We start from the raw sequence: 23,009 nt of genomic DNA on the forward strand, positions 1-23,009 counted from the left end.
TGAGGACAGGAGGGGTGTGTGCACGTGTGGGGGCTCCTAGGAGGAACAGGCCGCACTGCTGCCAGGCCTTGTCCTGGTGCAGAGGGGAAGGGACGGGAGAGGAGCAGGGAGGAAACGCGAAGAGGGTTCTTGTCTTTCTAGCTAAAGTGAGCCCGATCAAAGCCAAATAGCCAGTCCAGGACATGGGAAGCCTAACCTGGCTTCTGTGTGAAGACCGAGTCCCATAACCTCTCCTGACTGACGTGCCACTAAGGTGTCCCACGCTGCTGCTTTGGACATCAGCTCTGGGCCCAAGATCCCCACCTGCTGCGACTATATGCATCACGTCTGTGTAAGATCTTGCACAGCATAAAAAGCAGCCTTGCTTGCCAGGCTGCATTCAACCCTCAGGAAAGGAGCCTAGTAGTTTGCTTCACTCATCCTTTGTCTTCAGAAAATGCCATGTGCAACACTTGAGAGCACGGACATCGTAGCTTCCATAAACAGCCGGCACCGTCGATGAGTGTGATAGATTCCTTCCACTGTTCTTGAGCTGTCCCATGTGTGTGTGTGTGTGTGTGTGTGTGTGTGTGTTTCCCCTGAAGACAGTGGCTGTCTGAACCCTCCCAGGTGTTCTGACCAGTGGGAAGTTGCTTACACAGAGGAGTCTGGGAGTGTGTGCTGATCGGCTGTAGGCCTGCTTTGCAGGAGATTTGCTCCGGGGATGTGGGTCCAAAGCTTCCACCCAAGCTTCACCTTGATTTCCTATTGGCCAGTGGTGTTTGAGTGTGTGCTTAGAGAATTTGAACGTTCCTGAGGCTTAGGGAAATCTTATCAAGTACAGTCAGTTCCCTCCGTGATGCTTTTCTGCCATTGGTCGGTCGTGTGTACACACTGAGACCGGCTATGACCGATGTTGCCCTGTTCTGTCCTCCACGGGTCCACACGCTTTCCAGCCATGTGGGCTTGAGCATGAGGATGTGGCTTTTCTCTGTGCACTTGACTCCAGGGACCAGCCTGTAATCTTTAAGGTGGGCTTCTAAGCTTGCCCTGGCTTCTGTGTCCATGGAAGCCACTGTGTCATGTTGGGTCCTGTCGGGGACCATCATAGAATCTAGGTATTTGGCTGTGTGCACAGATGCTGATGGCCCTTTGCTAGCTAGCACCCATGGTACATCATGACGCCCTGGCTGAGGGACTAACACAGGTGGGTAGGCCAGAGCAACTTTCAGATTGGAACCTGAGCTCCAATCTTGGCTTTCCAAGTAGGAGGTCACGGGTTTGGACCCTTCATCTCCGCACCATGCCCGTCCCAGGAAATCAGAGGTAAATGTCCTCCAGGTACAGCTGTGGGGAGTAGGGGAAGGAGTATGTAAAGTGTGCCAGGGTGATGAGAGTATTTTGGAAGAGGGACTCTGTGATTGTGATGGAAGTGTGAGAAAGATCTCCTGGTAAAGGCACACAATCATGTTCACAAGCATAACGCATGGGGACACACACACACACACACCCACGCACACACCCACGCACACAGGGCCTTCATCCCACGTGCACACAGATCACCCCTTCCCTATGTACGAGTTCTTCCAGGCCCTATTTGACGTGGTGACCGTGCCTCACCGGACAGTCTCGGTCAGTATCCCCCAACCCCCGTTCCTTGTTGGAACCCAGAATCAGGGGGCAGGCTTCTTTGTACTCTAGATTTCCTCCCAGAGCCCGATGGTCTTAAATACGTACAGCTGTCCTTGCTCCCAGCGTCTACCTGCGATTGGGGAAAAGGAAACACAGTGAGGATCCCAGCATCCTGTCCTCTGTTGGGCCAGCTCTTTGGTTTGGGGAGGACTTCAGGCAGTTAATTGGATGAGGTCCCGTGGTTGAGTCCATGTCCTCCCATCTGAGTTCAAGAGGACCATTTGAATGATGCTGGAGCATCATTCAATCTCCGAAGTCCATTCTGATCAACAGGCAGAACGTTCTCTTTCAAGGAGAAACCTTTTCTGCTGAAGAAGGTGTTTGATCCCATGGAGTTTGTAACTGAGGCTGTCCTGTGTCCTCACCCTTTTTGCGTCCACTGTGTGTAAGAGGTCAGACCCAGCATTCCTCCACGAGGGGAGACTGCTGCCCCCTTCCCCTGGGAGGTAAAGTGCCAGATGTTCATCAAACTCCACTGATGGAAGAAATCAAGGAAGCACCATTTCTGTCTCTGAGAAATCAGAGAGGCGAGCTTACCTCAGGGAGAGTTGGGGGACCTACCTTTGTCCAGCTCCTAGGAAGGTCCTTGGACTGGCCCTCCACAGGGTCTAGGAGAACAGAGAGGAGCTGTCAGGACATTGGCTGCGCTACTCAGGAATGAATTGGGGAGTTAAGTCTGCTGGATGTGGATGCGGGGCCAGAGGGAATGGACGTGAAGGGTGACCAAGCAAGGCCTGACTTGCCAGTGGGCCAACAGTGGTGGACACAGAAACACAGAGGAGGGGAGCAGGATGGAAAAGGGAAATGGGGCCTTGGCTTTCTAATGGAGGGGATGTCATCAGTGGGAACTCTCAGCGTCTGTCTGGGAAACACTCAAGGCACCCTGGGTTTCAGGGCGCAGTCCCCTGAGCCCTCCTGCCCACTGTGAAGCCAAGCCAGCTTGCCACTTCTTCAGCTGGTCATGGGGCCTGTTCAGCTGTCTCCCCTGCACCTCTGCTGTGTGACCCTATCGTTCCTCTATCGTGCCTTGGAGTAGTGGGTTTTTCGGTGATGGAATCTAAGTACTGGGGACGGGTTGTATTTGTTCGTACGTGTCCGTTCAGTGACACTGCTGACATCCGTGATGCTTTGTAGACCGCACTGCCATCTACGGGGAAAACGTTGCCATCCTATCTCATGGCACCTCTGTACCCGTGACGACATGACCGTCCCACCCCGTTTCCTCCCTGCACCATCCCTTCCACTTTCTGGGTCTACGAATGTCCCTACTGGAGTGTCCTCAAAGCCTGGGATCGTGTAATGTACCTCTTTCCTTGTGTGCTTGCTTTCAAAATGTGTGTTAAGTTTCCAGGTTCTATCTGTTTTGTAAAATATTGGAAACCTTAGTTTCTTCTTATGCCTGAATTGCACTCTATGATGTGTATGGATGCCACTGAATGTGTTCTTTCCTCCCGTGATGGATTTGGGGGCAGTGCCTCTCTGGGGCTATTGGGAACCCAACTGTGTGAGACATTAGTGCGCAGATTTCTGTGTTTCCAGAATGAGAAGACGTCACCGAATGCATTGGCCCCATTTGTAGAACGGTAACCACGTGGAATGTATTGGGTACTTGAGTTCCCCAAATGTGGTGAGGTTGTTCTGTTCCTTTGAAGATACGTAGCACACCCATGTAAGATGTGGCTAATGGGCGGAAGTGAAGGGGGGACATCGTGAAACCTCCTGTCGTATTCTGTTCCATTTTTCTGTTTTGCGTTCCTGGCAAAAAACAGTCTCTTCCTTCCTACACATCTAAGAACCATGTTTCCTGGGGAGACCTATAGGGACCTGTGTGTTCCAGAAAGACCTAAGATCCATCCCTTCAGCTAGTAGACACTTTTTTCCTGTGCCCCTTGGATCCAGTTAGAATGAGGATCTCATCGTGACTTGTGGACTTAAAAGGGGAGGGATGGACGGCATAGAGGGAAATGGCTACCAGTGAAATCAGAGGACAGTGTGTCTCAGCAGTTTTAAAAGCTTCGGTTATGTCTGTGCTAGTGAACGACATAATGCGTCTCCAATCGCCGTAATGAGTCAATCCCCAAGGTACCTTCCTCGGGGTCCTCAATGGTGAAGACCTCATTGTGGAGGGAGAACCGGACTCTCTTCTTGTGGTGGTGTCGTGGAGGGGGCGGCGTGGGTGGGGGCGTCTCCACATCCTCCAGGAGACACTCCCCACAGATTTCTGGGAGACACACAGAAATAGAGAACAGTGTCGGCACCTTGTCATCAGGAGCCCACAGGGGGATTGGAAGTCCTTTCCTTCTAGTTCATCCGTCTCCTGCCCCTACTCGCCAGCTGCCCAGCAGGCATTCCTCCCTCCAGGTGGGACTTAGGAAGGAGTCACCATGTACTGTGCTCTGAATTCCGCCCCCTCCCACACCCACAGGTTCCGTGGGCAACGGCTTGTATGGAGCAGAGACAGGACAGAAAAGCATGCTACAGAGTGCCATGAGCATGCGTGATAGCCTCGGTCACATCCACTGAGCAGCCACACCTACCCGAGAGTGTTCCCCAGAACCCTCTGTGCCCTGTTTCCCTGCCCTCGGGCCTAGACGTTAGTGTGCCACCACGGTGTCCCAAGTGATTGAGTCCAAGGAGTGCCTGGGACCTAGGGGAGGACTGGATGCTTCCCAGCCATTCGGCAGGTGTTGGGGAAGGGACCACCTAGGGACTCAGCTAGACAGCTAGCTGTGGGTGAAGCCACAGTGGAGGATAGTGGAGGGCCCTGAAATATAGGGTGCCGAAGGGACCGTCCAGAGTTGCCACCCTAATGAAGGATGGATCTGGGACAGGAAAGTCATCGTTTCCCTGTGGCCGGAGATCCCTGAGCCCCTGATACCAACCCACAGCCCCTGCTAAAAGGTCCTGAAGCCCTGAACCAAGAGCTGCCCTCACAGTCTCAAATCCCTCTGTGCCAGGGTTTCTGTAGGGGAGAGCCAGGGCCACGAGACCAGCCTCAGTGCTCACTCACTTCTGTGTTTGGTGCCCTGACATCAACTAAGTGGTGGTTTCTGCCCAGCGGGGCCCTAGTGAAGGACCAGGAACGGGTAGCTTGAGCCACGTTCCCTCACCTCTCTGCAAGGTCAGCCCAGTCGCCCAAGGCCGTCCTGAAGGCTAGTTGAAGCCCAGGCTCCTGGGGTTCTGCTTGGCTCCCAAGCTGATTCAAACTCCCAACAGTCGCATAGGACCTGGCCGAGAACTTGCTTGCTTTGAGCTCGCCAGTCCCGAGGAGCAGTTGATGGTACAGATGGACATGTAGGTGGCCATGTGGGCTGGGAGTGGTTGGTTTCAGGAAGGAGACGGATGATGCTGAGTGGCCCGCTCTTGCCGTGCAGACTGCTCTGAGGAGGCTGGATGGAAGTGAGGCTACCCTGGCTGGCGTGAGTCCCTCCCTACTCTCTCATTCTTCGCCAGCATCCCCTATCTACTCTCAGGTCTCTTGATCCCCTCTGGAGACTGTAGGTTTAGCAGACAGTCTCCTGTCTCCCTCCCTAGGCCGGGCCTGGAGAACCCAGCCCAGCAGTACCTTTGAGAGCAGCAGACAGTCCACTGTGCAGCTGCTGTGTGTTCTGTCCACCCACCCGGTGGCACAGCCCATTCTCATGCACTCCCAGGCATCAAGCAGACGGCTCGGGAAACCCTGCACATCAACCCATGAGACCACCCCGCTATCCTCCAGTGTCTCTCCTAAGAACAGCTGCATTTCGACCTCTGACCTTTCCTCTCCGATTTTGTCATGTCCATCGGGAAGAGGAGACCGGCAATTCGTTCCCCTCAAATGTGGTGCCTGGGTCGCACCAAGATTCTCCTGATGCAGGGACAGCAGTGTGGCGTGTGACCTGTGTGTTGTCCCTGTAGGACTGTGTCCGAAATGGGCATTCAAAAAGAGTACGGTTTTCTGAACATCGAAGTGCTTTAAGGAAGGCAGCTTCCCCACGAAATCCCAATGAAATCACCCAGACAAACGAACAAACACAGGCATCCAACCGGGGGGGGGAATCAGAGGGGAAAAGCCAAAGAGAAGAAGCCGATCTCTGTGAAAGGGAGGCAGCCAGCTCCAGAGAATAGAATTGAGAAAATCGATAGGCACATACCTATACAACAGCAGTTAAGGTTCCCCATCGTGGGGACTGTTAGTCCTGTTCACCCAACCGCCAGGGGCTCGGCTCACAGAGTGACAGTTGAAATGGAACGTTGGATGCGTGTCATCAGGTCACCGTGGCGATGGCTCATGACAGAACTCTGAGGGTGTCATGGAGGGAAAGGGGTGGGAGGGGGGTCGATGGATGATGGGCAATTAAGGCACTTGTTGTGGTCAGCTCTGAGTGGTGGAGAGAAGTGATGAGTCCCTGAGTTGTACTGCAGAATGCAATACTGCGCTGTACATTAACTACCTGCATTTTTGGACATTAAAAAAAGGATACTCCTGAGGGCACCTAGGAGACTGAAATGTTCATTTTCCTATCTGCTACTCTGGAAAACTCCTATTTATACGAGATTGTTTCACAAAGTCTTTCCAGGAGTTCTTGGGTGGCTCAGTGGGTTAAGTATTGGCCATCGGCTCAGGTCCTGCTCTTGGAGTCCGGGATCAATCCTAGCATCAGGCTCCCTGCTCATATGGCTCATATGTATAGATGAGAATGAGTTAGGAGTAGGTTAACTAAGTTTCTTAGGCATTAATGCTGCAATCAAGGTGTTGCTTGGGACTCCTTATCTAAGGCTTGGTTGGGTTCCCATCTGTACATATGTGGCAGAATTTATTTCTGGACAGCCGTAGGAGTCACAGTAGCTTGTTTCTTCTTTGAGGTCAGAAGAAGGGTCTCTGATATCTTACGTTCCTTAAAAGACTCACATGTGGGACGCCTGGGTGGCTCAGTTGGTTAAGTTTCTGCCTTTGGCTCAGGTCAGAATCCCGGGGTCCTGAGATCAAGTCCCATGTTGGGCTCCTTGCCCCTCACCCTGCTCGTGTGCTCATGCGCTCTCTTTCTCTCTCTCTCTCTCTCTCTCTCTCTCTCAAATAAATAAAATATTTAAGATAAATTAATAAAAGACTCACATGATTAGGTCAGGCCCACCCAAGTAACTCTTCCCTTTAGACCAAAGTCAACTGATTAAAGGATTTCATTCATACTTGCAAAATCTGTTTTGTTGTAGAATGTATCACAATCACAGGGACTTAAGTCTCTTCCATTTAAGAGGAGTTTATGTCACGTTGTTGGATCCATTGCAGGTCATCATCTTAGATTCTGCCTGTATAATTAGTGTGAGTTTATCCATTCTGTTTTCCAAGGTAGTTTTGGTTATTCTTGGCCATTCAAGTTTCTATGTAAGTCTGAGAGTAAAGTTATCAGTTTCCACAAAAATATCTGCTAAGATTTTAATTCTGATTGTCTTGAATCTATAGGCCAATTTGTGGAGAAATGTGATATTTTTGTAATATTAAGTTGTCCAAGCCATGAATATAGTATATTCATTTACTTAGGTATTCTTTGTTTTTTGTTTTCTCAATAATACCTTATACATTTCTGGAAAATAGTCTTGTTTTTCCTAGTAATCAATTTTTAGTGTATTACATGAACATTGATTAGCTGTTTGTTTTGATAACCTGGGAATGATATGTCTCTCTTTCTTCTTGCTATATTTTCCACAGTGGTCATTTTATAAATGGGTGGTATAAAAGCTATGAACTTTATAAGACAGTCAGTTTCAGTTATGGCAAGAAAATACTTGGGTATCTCCCTAGATTTATTGTAATCCATAAAAAGAAGAATGAAGAAATCTGGTATACAGTGAAATGGATATACACACTAATGTGCTGTAATTATGTAATACGATAAATACAGCTACATTGGCAATCGTTACAGTATATAAGCCTATCAGAGTTATACAATGTTACATGCCAAATATATTCATCTGAAAAAATAAAAGTGACTTAGGAAAAATAACAATAATGGAATTTAATATATAAATTGACATTGTAAGTTTACTGTTTATAAAAAAGGGTTTCCTAAAAAAAAAAAAAAAAAAGAAAGAAAGAAAAAGGTTTTCTACATGGAACAGTAACCAAACATTTTGGACACTCCGTCCTACAGGAGTTATGTTCAGAATTATTAAATAGCATTTTCCCTGAAGACGACTGTAGCTCTTTATGTGAACATAGTCCCAGCAGTCCTTTCCTGTGTGTTCACTGACTCCTTTAACTACATTTTAAAAAGATTTTTATTCCTTTGACAGAGAGAGAGAACACATACACACAGGGGGAGAGGAAGAAGCAGACTCCCCACTGAGCAGGGAGCCTGACATGGGGCTCGATCCCACGACCCTGAAATCATGACCGGAGCCAAAGGCAAACACTTAACCAACTGGTGCCCCTTAACTCCATATTTTAGAAGTGTGCATAGTTATGCTCTTGGCCCAGGCTCATGAATGATACTATGTTATCAGTGAAACCTGCCCTAATAGCAGGAATAGAACTTTTCTCCCTTCTGTAATCTCACTCTACTTTGCACCTGTTTTACTGTAGTAGGATTTCATGCTACATGGTAGTTGGATGCTTCATGCTTGTGTCTGTCAGATTATATGCTCCTTGAGAACAGTGATATGGTTTTATTGGTTTTCAGATTCTCAAGGTAGCAGAGTTCTTTATGGCATGTAGGCACATGGGATGGGATGCCGGTAATTTATCACACTGGTGAGGAATGTCTGCCATGCTTTCTCCTCCAACCAAGTACAAAGGTAGGCACGCCAGAACACATCTTCTGATTGTGAATAGTGAACTCCGTAACAGTTGTTCGACAGCTTTTCCATGTCTTCCCATTGTGATTACTTAAATTTGAACACAAATGTGCTGTTTCAGGGATCCTTATCATTTGCGGATGTGACTGTGGGCTTTACCCAGGAGGAGTGGCAGCATCTGGACCCTGCTCAGAGGACCCTGTACCGGGAGGTGATGCTGGAGAACTATAGCCACCTTGTCTCAGTGGGTAAGGATTGTTTCTCGTGTAGACTCCTAGTACGCACTTCCATTCTTGGTTTGACACCTGTAGAAGCTTTGTTGAGTTTAATGATATTTAAGTTTGAGATTCCAAGTATTAAGCAGAAGGATTGTTGAATCACTGTAAAGAATGAAGTGTTGTAATTGGCCCCTGAAGCTTCATCTTCTGTCTTCTTCAAGGGCCCTGAAGCCCATGAGCCTCGCCGAATTCCCATGTCATTTCCCAATTACAGCGTGTTGCATCCCTAAACCAGAAGTGATCCTGAAGTTGGAGCAAGGAGAGCAGCCATGGATGCTAGAGGAAGAGTCCCCAAGTCAGAGCTACCCAGGTGAGTTAGTATGTATTAAACAGATGGACACTAGGTGACATGGTATGAATTGTTTTTATTCTCAGGTACTTGCTTATATGTTCGTTTTCACATTTAACAAATACTGAGTACCTGCTGTGCCTCACTCAAGTTTTAGGTGCTGAAACACATGATCAAACTGAATTTGTTCCTGACCTCATGGAGCTTACATTTTGATAGGGAAAGAAAAGAAATAAACACACATACACATACTATACACATAATATGTCATAATTTACATAATACGTACACACATACACATACTATATACATAGTATGTCAACAAAATAGCAAGGAAGTTATAAATTGAAATAATGAAATGTAATACTTGAGAAAAGGAAGGCATTCAGGAAGGCATTTGGATGATATCAACTTGAATGAAATGATTATAAAATGCACAGGTTTACATGGGAATAAGCATTTGGTTGTATGAGCAGAGGTGATATAGGGAAGACCCCAGGTTGGAGATACTTACTTGGAAATTATCAACTTATGGTAGTATTTAAAGTTTTTATAAAATTAGTATTTGAAGCTAAGGGATCAGGTAACCACCTCTCAGAAGTAAGAATGAACAAATTTGAGAGGTCTGAATGAAAGCTGTCCCCTGGGACACTAATGTTTAGAAGTCATGAAAATGAGAAGAAGAGAAGGAACAGTCTGGAGAGAAGGTGGAAACAGAGAATGTGGTGTCCTGTAGCTGAGTTAAGATGGTTTTCATAGACAAAATGAACTTCTTGAAGAAAAATGTATAAAGTCAGCGTTTTCTGCCTTTGTCTGCAAATCATCCAGAAGCACTAAGGGAAATGAGCAAGACAAGTTTCATTCTATGACATTAGTGGATATCTGAAATCCCAAATCAGTGCAAGTGTACCTGCAGCAGAGCTGATGATGGATCAAGGAACGTGTGTGTGTTAGCAGGTGGGTAGAAAACAAAAGCATTTCTGATGCGCACGGGGTCTGGCAGTGCGCTTCTCATGAACAGAGCACATCCACACCTAAAACTTCCATGAACAACGGTGCCATGAACTAGATAGCTGAGCTCCCTTGGAGACAGTTTCGTTCTGCAAAGGAGACGTACTGAAGTGTAGAAGCACAAACCACACTTTTCAGTAGCCCTGTTTCCATGATGGTGCAAGAGAGACTGTACATGAGGGAAAACCACCTCATAGACACTAAATGTGCAGAAATAATCTTACATGCCATCTTAGCGGGTACTCCTCTGACATAGAATTTGATGCAAAAACTTACTTGACAACGGTTGATCGGGATTTGCAGACCTTCTACAAAAGTGAGGGAAGCATGGGGGACGGTAAGGCTGGTTAGGAGGAGGGGAAGGCTCAGGGGGGTGGTTACCTCGTTGACTGTAGCTTTGTAATTAGCACATCTGATTGTTCAGACTAGCAGGATATGTTCCGAGTCTCAGTGTGAACCACTGTGTGCCAGAGCAGCTGGTCAGAAAGGTGGAAGGGAAAAGGATGTGGTCTTTTGTCTTGTTCCTCTCTCTCAGATGAAACTGTTCTGTCGAGTTTTAACTACCTTTCTTTCCTGGATTGCATCAGACAGTTGGCCTAGGCAGATGCTGGGGAAGTCGGAGTCTCCATGGGCCCAGTTCGGCCTCTGGGCTTGTTTCTGTGAAATGAGCCCAACACTTGGTTTTCCTCAATTTGGAGCTGCAGCAATGCCAGCCCCAGTGAGCTGGCTCTGTGATGACCAAGAGAGTAAGCTGTTGTGGAGACTGTTCCAACGAGGAAGGAAGGCACATCCTTGTTGATCTGTAAACTGAGACCAACACATGTGCTGAACACTTGTTCATAATGCATTACCCCTCTAGCCTAAGGGATGACTCTGTTCCATCTCTCAAGTAAACCTTTTGCAGTGTGGTCTTCCTTGAAAAGCTCTCATCCTTTTAGCCCAAGTAATGGAAAAGGAACCAGCACAAATGCATGCAAAACGATTATGAGAAAAAAGGGGTGAAAAGTATTGGGAAGAAAGCTAGTTGGTGATAGAATTGTCATCTGATCAAAGTAGTCATAAAGTAGGTAAATTATGTGACCAAATATTAAATCATGAGTTTCCAAAGGGTGTACTAATTGAATTAATCATCTCTGTGATACAGGTATTTAAGAAGGATATTAATAAGGGAATAGCAAACCCATGGCAAGGTGTCAAACTGAGAAAGGAGAACATAAAATATAATTACAGTAAAGAAAGCAAATTGGAAGAACTTCAAGGATGAATACATACTGGCAAAAATCTGTTCAGGGCCCGCCCGGGTGGCTCAGTCATTAAGTGTCTGCCTTCGGCTCAGGTTATGATACCAGGGTCCTGGGATGATCATCGCTAGCTTCTATTTTAATGCTCTTATTTGGAGCAAGTTCTTAGTTGAACTACCATCTTGCTAATTTTTTAAATTGAAATACTTCTTTTTATGAGATGACTACAGATTCCAGTGCACTTTTAAGAAACGATATATGCAAGTCCTGGCAACAGTTCACCCAGTTTTCACTAATGGTAACATTTTGCAAAACTGTTGTATAAATATCATATCCAGAAAAAATATATATATCATATCCAGGATATTGACATTGATAAAGTTTTGGGGCCTAAGAAAGATCTCTCCAGTTTTTCTTCTCTTCATTTGTTTGCATACATTTAGTACAGTACAACTTTGTCACTTGTGTAGCTTTTGCGTATCTGCCCCATAGTCAAAACAATCTATAGTTCCATTATCATAAGGACCTCTACTGTTGGCCCTTTTATAACCACAGCCTCTTCACTCCTGTGCGCTCTGCCACTGTCAGTTCAAATGTTACATAGATTTGTATGTATGTCACTTTGGGATTAGTTTCCTTCCCTCGACATAACACCTTGAATATTCATCTAAGTTATTGTATCAATGGTTCATTCCTTTTAGTTGCCCATTAGTGTTCCATTTTATTTATTTATTTATTTATTACAGAGTTTATTTTTAAGAGTCATGTATTAAAACAGGGAGATAATTTTAACCTTATTAGCTAAATGATGTCTTGAGCAAATGTATTAATTCATGCACTTAGAACAAAAGTATTGAGGAAGAAACAAACTCTTCTTTTTTTTAAACAAAATTACTTGTTAGAGTAACATTTTTTAAATGAGATAAAATTCTTTCAATAAGCATAAGGAAATTTTGATCTAGGTATACTATATACCTTTTTGGTACTAATGGAAATGAAGTAATGGTAAAAATACTTTGTAAATGTGTGCATCTATGTTTTTTGAAAACTGAAGAAGCAGTCTGACATCTGGATAGTTTTCGTGGGCTAGTTGTAGGAAATTTATGGAAAATAAGAATCGGCACACCAAAATGTCTGATGCATTTTTGCATATCTAGTTTCTGTTCACTATGATCAGGATTATAGATAATACTGTAAAATACACTCACGTGCTGGTTATTAAGGCTATTTGTATTCTTTTTAATACTGAAAAGGTCACACAGATTGTGATTACTGTGTAGTGTCCAAGAACTAAGGTTTGCCATCTGTTACTCAAATACAGGAAAAAGTTAAGATAATCTAGTGATATGAGTGGTTTTGGCATTTCTGTTTTTTGGAGTCATCTATTAATTATAGTCTTTAAAGACCAATACCAAATTGCAGTGTTTATATTTTTCTTATAAAATGTGAAGATATTGGTTGAGAACTAAAGCTTATGTAATGGAAGTCTGGCTTTTAGTCATTTTAGTTTTACAAGATTATTTGGATATTTAAGTGGGAACACCATGTTTTATCTTGAGATATTAAGTTATATGAGATTTTGATAGTTTTAAGCTGTAATTTTCCTAAAAGTTGATATATAGAAATTCATTATTATGGAACTTCATCAGGGAACTGATTTAATATGTATTCCTTAAATATTTGCTTTAAATATTTTTCAGGTCCTCTGCTTTCCTGTACAACTCAGTTCTTGTCTTTCTGCTGTGAAGTGATTTTTCCCATTTAAAATTTTGCTTTTTCAAGCTACAATATATAAGTTGTTTCTGTAACATAATTCCTTTTCACACCCTCCCTCCCCCACCCCAAGAACTGGTGTTGCCAGGTTGGATAGATGTCTTTAAAATTGCATATTGGGCTTAATAGGGTCTGATTAGTTTTAATCTACTTTATTTATTGATATTTTTACTGAGAAGTTTGTTATGCCAAATGATTAATATGATCAGGCATACTATTTCAGTGTAGATAGGATCTAACTTTGTGTTTAGGGCCTCTATTTTTTGTGTAAGAATCATCTTGCCAATTTAAAACTCATGTCTGTTGAAAGTAGATTGTTTGACAAGCATCACTTTATAGAATTTGTTCGGGTCTGAGTGGTAGGTCATGAAGAGAATGGTGCCCTTTTGGATAAACAGATAATATGTGTGTAAATTCTGTCTCTTATATGAAGTGAGGAAGCATGTATGTAGGTGAGATTTTTATCCAAATATTCAGTCTTTACCTGTTTTGTTTGCCTAATAGTATTTAAAAGATGTGAGTTGTTATGAGCTGCTTTTCCTTGTTTTCATTTCTGTCCCTCCCATCTAACTGTTGGTATTTTTGTTTTTCTGTATGTTGACCTTTTTATGTTTTTAAACAGTTTTTTGGTTGACAGTGTTATCTCCCTTTTTATCTTTCATGTTTCAGCTTACTAATTTTCGAAGTATTTCTGTATATTCTCCTTTGCATATGAAGGTTCCACAACTAATTGATTAGTAATTGTGCTTTTTTTCCCCCAATTGTGATAATTGGATTTATACTAAAATGATACTTGCTTTAGGAACAAGCATTTATGGGTAGCTGACTAAAACTAAAAGTACTGCCTTTTCAAACCAAGCAATGTAGACTTGCTCTCATATTTTTTAGTATATTTAAATCTGCATATTACTAAACTTGAAAATATGAATTTTGGCTAGTATTTTAGTATATGTAATTTCAGAGGTTTTTTTTGATGATCCACTTATTCAAGTGATTATAAAGTTGATATAATGATAAAAATATCCTCAGTGAGAATATAAATCATGTTTTTCAGTATTAGAACCAAGGCAGTTTTCATAAAATCAGTAATATGATTCTTGTTAATGTAGTAATAAATGCCAATATCTGTGCCTTAATAGTTTAAAGTAGACCTGTATTTCTAGTTTATATTAGTATAAACCCTTCCAGGATTAAAATACAGCAGTTAGGCAAAACTATTTTTGCCACTTGGGGAAAAAAAAAAAAGCAAGTCATTTCTAGATGATGTCCTGGCTTAGATATAAAATAAAGAGATTTGGGTCTGTTATATTAAAGCCAAATATAAAATGAAGCAGCCTAGCACACACTTGTTTGGAGCTTTCTTCCATTAAAATGGTTCAAATTAGCAGTGGTTTCATTGAAAGGTAAATTTGATAGAAGTAAATTTAGAAATTTTACAGTTTTAGCTTAATTAGTAGGAAAATGAAAACCCACTTGCTGGCGATATGTTTTGTATTGAGCTTTTTTCCTTCGTATTATGTATGTGTAGTAGTTTCGAACATTAGGAAATTTGTGCACGGCTGCATCTAAAAGATCAATAGAGTTGGAAAAGTTGGAATCTGTTGTGTTTTTTTTTAATGTAGTTTACTAGTATTGAGTAAATTTGCACTAAATATTATTAGGCCTTTGTTCTCAAACTATTGATACATCCCTTATCATCTTTTTTGTCTTACCTGTTGGAATGTCTTTCTTTCTGTGGAAGTTGGTGACCTTAAAGAGCAGCCCAAACCTAGTGTTTTAGATAGTTATCTCTGGTAAATTAAATGATAAAAAGCATGGCTTTTATAATGAAATGAACTACAGAAGTACCATAAACCTAACACTGAATATAAAGATTAGAGCATAAAAGATACACTCTTATGTACTTTACAATAATGCTGGATTGATGTCATAATTTTAAGTTTTTTAATTTTTCATATACTTTATTATGATTTTGCTGTAGAAAATTAGGTTAGCATTTGGCTTATAGTTCAGGTATATAATGCTGACAAGTATATCTAATGCATATTGGACTGATGATCTTTCTGAAAGTTGTTCTGTAAGTTACAACCATGTTTTATTTGATTTGTCATTGGTAGTCAATCTTGGATGTTTGTTAGTGGGAGCAGAACCATGGCAGGGAGGGGGCGGGGTTTACGTGTGTGTATTTTAACAGCAGCAGAGTTCTGAAACAGGAAATCTGCCTTATCGTATTCATCCAGAGAGCTAGGAAGGAGGTAATTGTTTCTTACGCTCGTTAAAACCAGTTAGTTGGGCAACTTAAATTTTAGAGATTCACAGATGTAGGTTTGAACAGTTGTAGATACATTATTTCATAACAGCTCTGAAGAAAAATTGATTAAATTTGTTGAGAGGAATAATCCCTTAGCTAATACACACAAAAATTGTACTTTGGGTTTTAGAGCATTGCTAGCATTATCAGTGACTTGATTAGATATTTTTCTGTGGTTCTGGTTTGCTTACATTTAAATAAAGTTCAGAGGGCCTTGATTGTTCCTTTAAAAAGTATTTGTTTAAAACTGTAATCTTCAATTTAAAGAATAGAAGAAGTTGATTCTGTGTCAGGTATTTGTCACTGGAAATTATAATTCCCTCTGTGTTAATGTGTTTATGCTCATAATTACATTCTTAGGTATTCACAGCTTAATTTTTATCTGTCAGTGGGTATTTGTCATTTTTAAAGCTATATAGGTAGCATTTCATTGGGCTAAATATCAGGCATTGCTTACTGTGCTGTGTTAGGGTTATTTCCATTTTTTTCCCTTTAAAAACAGCATATTGTGACTATCCTTGCATAGTTTACATTGTTTTCTTAGTGCACATTGTTAGAGTGGGGTTTCTGGAATAAAAGGTAAAACAGTTTCATAGTTCTTTGTTACAGATTGCAGATTTTGTGCCAAATGAACCAATTTATGGTATTGCTACTAAGTAGAAGAATTACTAGCAATTCTTGATGTTACCTTTGAAGAATGTGGTATTTTCCTTCAGAAAGTAAGATCTAAGCCTGGCTCAGTTGGTAGAGCATGGGACCCTTAAACTCCGGTTTGTGAGTTCAAGCCCTGTGCTGGGCATGGAGCCTGCTTAAAACAAACGAAACTACAACAGCAACAAAAAGAACTCCACATAGTGACATCTAAACTTTTCAAAGCAAAAATGTGTATAAACTCTTCAGTCAAGGCAAGTTGGTATAATGTAACAATTTTAGAGGAAGTTGTGAGGTCCTAATTGTTTGGAGGAATAGAAAGCTCCAGTAGAGCTCATAAATTACTTGGCAGTCAGTTTTCCTTTCTGGTTTGCCATTGTGGGCAGCTAATTTAGAAGTGTTAAAAGGAACCTAAAATTTATGTTAAAGTGGATTTAAGTGAATATATTGGAATTCTTTTCTTTTATAATTTGTTTATAAAAACATCATATTGAGTTGCCTTGTAATGAGACATTGAAACTAAAATTAAATAACAGGATATTTCTAGTCCATGCAACCTCAAATCATAACAGCTTCTTATTACAATTCTAATAGCCCTTTACAGTTTATAGTTTTAAAGATATTTCCAGATATCGCATTTGATCCTTGAAACAACCAATAAAGAAATTACATCAGGTGTTAGGATCATCATTTTGCAGAAAAAAGAAACAAAAATATTTGAGGCCCAGAGACTTAGTAACTTACCTGCAGTCATAGGCTTTTAAGTTGCAAAGCTGAGAATGGAACTTTGGTCTTCTATTTAGTAAATGACACTATGCACAATGAATCATGGAACACTACATCAAAAACGAATGGTTTACTGTATGGTGACTAACATAACATAATAAAAATAAACAAACAAACAAACGACATTATGCATGAAGTATTTTAGTGCAGGCCTGGCACCTTGGGAATTTTTAAACAAATGTTCCTGTGTCCTGTGCTGTTTCTGACCACTATACTTTATTCTTAAAAATCCCCAATTTTTTTGGAGCAATATTTTTTATATTTCTGTAGTTTTCTGTATTTTTTTGAGAAATATTTTTAATATTTCTGTAGTTTAGGCTTTGGTGCTTACGCACCCTTTTCACTTTATAAAATCAGATTTTAGGCAGCATTAATTTGCTCTGTACAGGAATATTTATATGCTTTATATGTTAGGACAAATTGTTCTCAAATAATGCAATTAGCACTTTATCAACTGGAAAAATCAGCATCTCCTTTTTCTGCTTTCCTACCAATATGAATCTTCAATTTAGAAACCAGATACAAACATTTGACACATTTAATAGAGAAAAAGAATACCTAGTCAGAAATAAAAAATCTTGCATTAAATGAGACTCCCATATAAGTCTATGAGTGGCAGTTGTTTAAAGCATAATTTGATTAGTGAAGTTGCTAATATGGATATAACTGTGACATACCTGGAAACTCTTCGTTAATTTTAAACTTGTTAAAATTTGTTGGGAAAAAAATGTAGACCTGATGTAGCTTATGAATCAGTGGCTGAATTTTTTTTCCCCTCACCTGATCCTTAAGCATCTGTTGGTTGATAGCCCTGACAGAAAGCAGGGGAAAAGCTCCAGAAATTCCTGGAAAATAGAATTAAATGGTGCAGTCTTGGTATTTACTAACTAGCTTTCGATTCTTCTTGTCTCCTCTTGTTAGTCTGATTTTATTCCTTCATTCCTGCTGCCGATTCAGCTCAACGTCAGTTCCTCCTGTGAGCTAGGCAACTTCAGGTTTGCTCTTACTGCTTTTTGATCACTACCTCTGTAATCTACATGTCACTTTCTATTTGCCATCTGCGTTCCATGTATGTTACTGCTTCCAGTTAACTAGAATTTTTAAAATAACTTATATGTGATCTGTGGAAGTAATTTTTCTTAAAATAATTGTGGCAGAAAAAAGGTGTTACTGGTTTGAATACTAGTACTGTATACTGGTATTTTAGTTTATAACTTGTTTGGGGATAAGTATATCTATATATTATGTTGAGTAGTACTACAAAGAAACTTCAGAAGTGCTTTATTTTTAATAATTGTACTTAAAATAAGACTGTCTATATTCAGGGACACATAAAATAAGGCTTAAGGAGCTATTTTTGGTTATTCTCTATTTGAAAATTCTAGTTAAATTTGTAGTGCAAATGACATTAATTTGGGTACAAGTAAAATTTTGAGATAAGGTAAATATGAAATCTCAGCTCACATGCTTTTTTCTAAAGGCATTTTGTTAATTTGGTGTAACTTAGAATATCCTTTTAAGTGTTTTAAGTCAGGATTGGATGTTAAGAACAACCAGTAAAAATTGAGTTAGCTCATATACTAGCTGCATCATTTTATAGTGTGTCAGTTCTGTTATTGGTGAAATTGACTTCTGTGGACAGGCTTTAGAACTTAATTACCATTTATTATTTTCTTTCTTGCAGTCAGCATTCTATGTTTGAGATGGGATTGTTGCAGCACTTGAATCAAGACTCTCCAACATGATATATATGATTATCAAAACTCATCAATGAATCACTTAAGATCTTGTATTTTATTGTATGTAAATTATACCTGAATTAAAACAAAACAAACTGAGCATGTTTGCATAGAGGTGGGGTGAAAGGTCATGTACTGAACGTCGTATGTCTGTGTCTGCAGATCTGCCATAGCAATGGTAGCTGTCCCTCTGAGGGCCGACAGAAATTCCTTCTACCTCTCTGCTTACTTCATGTAGCCACTGATAACAAGGGGAAAGCAGTCTTTTGTTTTGTTCCCTTTGGGAAATTTGGGAATATTTTACATTTGTTCTGAAGTTAAATACTTAAAAGGCAAATTGCTATAGTCAAGATTTCAAAGAGTTAAGGTTTCTGTTAGACTTTAATGCTCTTTAGAAGGATTAGGTTATTCAGTAAAGAGTGTCATTGGAAAAAAAAAATACCCAAATTGTTACAGTAAGCCCTAATGGTATAGGTCTGTCCCATTTGTTTAACTGATAGACAGCTATCACTATGTTCTAGTTGTTTTCCATAGGTTAATGCATTTAATCCTTATCACAACCCTATGTGATAAGTACTTTTTTTTTAATGAAGGTAACACTTTCTTTTCTGTTTAATTTTTAATTCAAACTTTTATTTAAATTCCAGTTAGTTAGTATAGAGTTAACTACATGCAGTTAATTTCTAAACCTGGTTAATTTCTATACCTGAAATTAATATTATACTGTATGTTAACTAACTGGTATTTAAATAAAAGCTTTAATAAAAATTAAGCAGAGAAGAAAAGAAAATGTTACCTCCTACCAGTCCCATTTTACACAGGGAACTGAAGATGGGTAACTTGCAAAAGATGACTTAGTAAGTGAAGCTAGAGTTCAAATCCAGGCATCTTGGCTCTTGGAGCATATGTTCTTTTTTTTTTTCTTAAGATTTTATTTATTTATTTGACAGAGATCACAAGTAGGCATAGAGGCAGGCAGAGAGAGAGAGAGAGAGGAGGAAGCAGGCTCCCTGCAGAGCAGAGTGCCCTTGCGGGACTCTTCCCAGGATCCTGAGATCATGATCTGAGCCGAAGGCAGCGGCTTAACCCACTGAGCCACCCAGGTGCCCGGAGCATATGTTCTTGACCATGTTGCCACATTGCCTGCGAGTAGATCACTAGATGGCAAAAATATTTGGCTTCCTGCAGTGATCTAGTTAGTATAATTCTTTATGCGCAGCATTTATAAGTAATAAGATGAGAATTTCATATGAAACACTCTCGCTATTTGAAAGTATATCCGGTAATTGCAAGTTAACACTATTCCGTATTAGAAATATATATATAGTTTTCTCAGTTATTTTTATTTGGTAAACTGTCCAAAAAAAGTATGTCAGAAATTTTAACATTAGGAAGCAAAAAAGTCAAATTGGACATGCATTGGTATAATTCTTGTCATAAGAAATAATGTGTCTTATAATTCATTACTCAGTTTTGGAAATTCCAGTGATTCTGTATTGTCTTTTAAAAGTTTTTCAGCTTTAACATTTGATTAGTAAATTCACTTTCATTTTAACCTGCTTCCTTTGAAGCTTTTACATTTTTGTTACTGATTTGGAAATATAAGGAAATTTTCATCTTTTATGAGGCAGCATGGTATAAAAAGCTGGGTTTGTACCTAACTGGTTTGAATCATAACTCAGTACTTACTGGCTGTGGAACTTAATGCAAATTATGCAGTCTTTTTGACCCTCAATTTTGTCATTCATGAAATGGAAATATTACCTTGTAGGGTTGCTAGGATTAAATGGGAATGTATTTCCTGTAGTGTGGCACATGTTCTCTGCATCTTTCTAACTTATGATGGAGGTTAAAGTCTTGGGTAAAATCTCAAACTGTGAATAAGAAAGGTGAGGATCTGTGAAAAATGAAACCTTCAGAAGACTGGATGTTTAGATTCTATGTAAAGGAAGCATTGGATTGTTGCTCTGTCAGAGACCCCCACGCCGATTCTGGCCTTTGACTCCTTATATGTCTGGTTAAATTGAACTCCCTCTCACAGCTTCCTTCAAACTAAATGCAGTCTTCTGTCCTGCCTTCTCCATACAGCTCTGTGTGTGAGCCACACTGGCCTGCTTGCTGCTTCCTAATGTTGTATGTATTTCCGCATCCCTGTTCTGTTCCCTGCCTGAAGTGTTCTGATTGCTTGTTTGTTTTTCTGTCTACTGGTGTCTGACTGACTTCTTAAGGATTTTCTAACATAACACCTATTATGTGAAGCTTTAATTAGAATTAGCCCCTCTCTCTTTATCTCTTAAAATATTTCGGTCTTATATTCAGTAGAATGTAAGTCATGTGGCACCGCTGCATGTCTGTGTGTCTATCTGTCTTTCCTGACAGAGTAGGGACTTTTCCAGTGCAGTAGTCTTTGCTTACTTAGCCTCTGCTCTCACTGCCCCTTGCACGGAATGTTCACTGTGTGTTTGAATAATTAAGTGAATGAAAGGGGGCCAACTGAGTTTACTTTAATGAGTATATAACCTTCCTATTTATGTATAAATAGAAACAAATGGTTTTGTTTAAATAAGGTAACCAAGTCCTTTGCAACTTTAATTCCTTTATTAGTATTCATAGTGGAAGGATACATTGGAGTTTAGTCCTGGTTAAAATGACTGGATTTCAAGGGGCATTGTATTATTGTGCTTTTCTGTAAGGCTGAAAATCATACTAGTGTCTTTACTGAAATTAAGCATTCAGTTGGAAAGTTCATTAGGAGCAGTAATTACTATTACTTTGAATAAGAAATATTTTGCTGTTGCATTGCTCAGAAAAATTCAACTTAAATTTCTTACTTATATCTATTTATAATTTTTTATGTAGGAATTCTGGATTGGTGGAAGCTGCCACTGCTTTGGGTCCCTACTGCTGCCTCATTTGTCTTCTGAGTGTTATTTTCTATATGTTGGTGCTCCCAAGACAAAGTAAAGATTATTCACTTTCAGGAATTACTACTGCTGTAGGCTTGATTTGAGCCTCCAGTCTCTCTCTCTCTTTTTTTCTTTCTCATGAACGGACATAATACCCAAAATATTTTGATAATTGAACATAGTTCTTTGAGTGAGCTATGTTTTTAGGTGGAACTACTTTCTTAGGTGAGAATAATAGATGACAGCTATTATTTGTAATGTGTGATAATCCTAGTAGTTTTGGAGTCTCCATAGTAGAAGAACCCTTTGAGATTGGGGGTGAATTTATATATTCTTAAAGTGACAAAATTGCCACATAGTAAATGCTACTTAAATCTTTTTTCATTACATATTTGTGTGTATGTATGTGTATATACATATATATATTGATAGAAATTCATCATTTTTTAAAAACTAAATACAGAGCTGAATTTAAGTCACGTGGGACAAAACAATATTTTGTCATGATACTTGGTAAATAGACCTGGAGGTAATTATAAAGCAAACAATTTTTTAAAATCTGTTACAGAAATAGTGCAGGCATTGTATCAACAACAGAAAATAAAAAACAAAAATGAGAAAAATATATATATTCCCACCTCCTAGAGATGATTACTTTTAGTACCTTAGTTTGTAATCTTTTTGTGTACATATGTCTATCTGGGTATATATGCATTCTTATTCGATTATGGCATAATGCTGTGTATTCTCTTTTGAAACCTTTTTTTTAGTCAGTAATGTGTGCTTTTCCATTTCAGTCATTTTTTATCCCATATAATGCCCAGATCATTTTCAAATTTCTCTGGTTGGCTCAAAAATGTTCTTTATGGCTTGTTCGTCTAGAACAATATCCAGATAGCATTGTACCTATGAACTTGGCTCTTAGAATCCTTAAGTCTTTTTTTTTTATTAAAAAAAATGTTTTGGAAGATTTTTATTCATTTATTTGACAGAGAAAGGCACAGTGAGAGAGGGAACACAGCAGGTGGAGTGGGAGAGGGAGAAGCAGGCTTCCTGCTGAGCAGGAAGCCTGATGTTGGCCTCGATCCTAGGACCCTGGGACCATGACCCGAGCGGAAGGCAGAGGCTTAACGACTGAGCCACCCAGGCACCCCAACCCATAAGTCTTTTAAAAATAAGGGATATCCATTCCTCCCCTCCTTGCCTTTTAAAAAGACATTTGAGCAGAGACTGGGCCATATGTTTCAGACCTTTTGAATTTGTCCAGTTTATTCTCATGTCATTTAGCTTGTTTTTCTATCTCTTGTATTTAATGTAAATTAAAATTTATATCTAAATACTTGGTTGAGTCTCAGGTTGAAGATACCTTGGATATCATAGGTGATGCTGTGTCCTTCATATTGTATCACAGAGAAAGTTACAGGATCTCTGCTTAACTTCCTTGGTGATGCCCAGATTGACCACTCAAATTGGGTGATGGCAGTCTTTTCTGCCCGCTGTTCAGTTACATTGGTCTCCTTACATCAGAATGTATTTTGGGTGGTGTTGCTTTGGCTCTCTTAAGAAAAAAAAGTTGAGT

The 23,009-nt window shown here is 40.4% G+C and overlaps 2 protein-coding genes across 2 annotated transcripts in view; one reads left to right on the top strand and one right to left on the bottom strand.

Moving 5' to 3' along the window:
* The window catches only part of LOC309859811 (uncharacterized protein), a 40,286-nt gene extending 22,050 nt beyond the window's left edge, over positions 1 to 18,236 (top strand). The window contains exons 5-6 of the mRNA XM_082720919.1: positions 8,885 to 9,033; positions 17,707 to 18,236. Coding sequence (XP_082577045.1) covers positions 8,885 to 9,033; positions 17,707 to 17,711 — 154 coding nt within the window. The 3' untranslated portion in view covers positions 17,712 to 18,236. The remainder of the gene's footprint in view (positions 1 to 8,884; positions 9,034 to 17,706) is intronic.
* LOC309859812 (uncharacterized protein) lies at positions 1,547 to 6,126 on the bottom strand. Its single transcript, XM_082720920.1, has 4 exons — positions 5,805 to 6,126; positions 3,758 to 3,892; positions 2,209 to 2,279; positions 1,547 to 1,741 (listed from the first exon to the last, which is right to left on the bottom strand). The coding sequence occupies exons 1-4, from the start codon at positions 5,830 to 5,832 to the stop codon at positions 1,613 to 1,615; spliced, it is 363 nt and encodes a 120-aa protein (XP_082577046.1). The 5' UTR covers positions 5,833 to 6,126; the 3' UTR covers positions 1,547 to 1,612.
* Positions 18,237 to 23,009: the final 4,773 nt, after the last annotated feature.

This window comes from Mustela nivalis, assembly GCF_964662115.1.
Source record: "Mustela nivalis genome assembly, chromosome: 2".
NCBI classification, from domain to species: Eukaryota; Metazoa; Chordata; class Mammalia; order Carnivora; family Mustelidae; genus Mustela; species Mustela nivalis.

What these genes read in the sequence shown, in the direction of transcription:
- LOC309859812 (XM_082720920.1), bottom strand. Translation starts at nt 5,832, where the DNA reads ATGGGGAACCTTAACTGCTGTTGTATAG. An exon ending in CATTGAGGACCCCGAGGAAG is followed by an intron (nt 2,280 to 3,757) that starts GTACCTTGGGGA and finishes CTGTTCTCCTAG; the next exon opens with ACCCTGTGGAGGGCCAGTCC. An exon ending in GTCCCCCAACTCTCCCTGAG is followed by an intron (nt 1,742 to 2,208) that starts GTAAGCTCGCCT and finishes CCCCAATCGCAG; the next exon opens with GTAGACGCTGGGAGCAAGGA.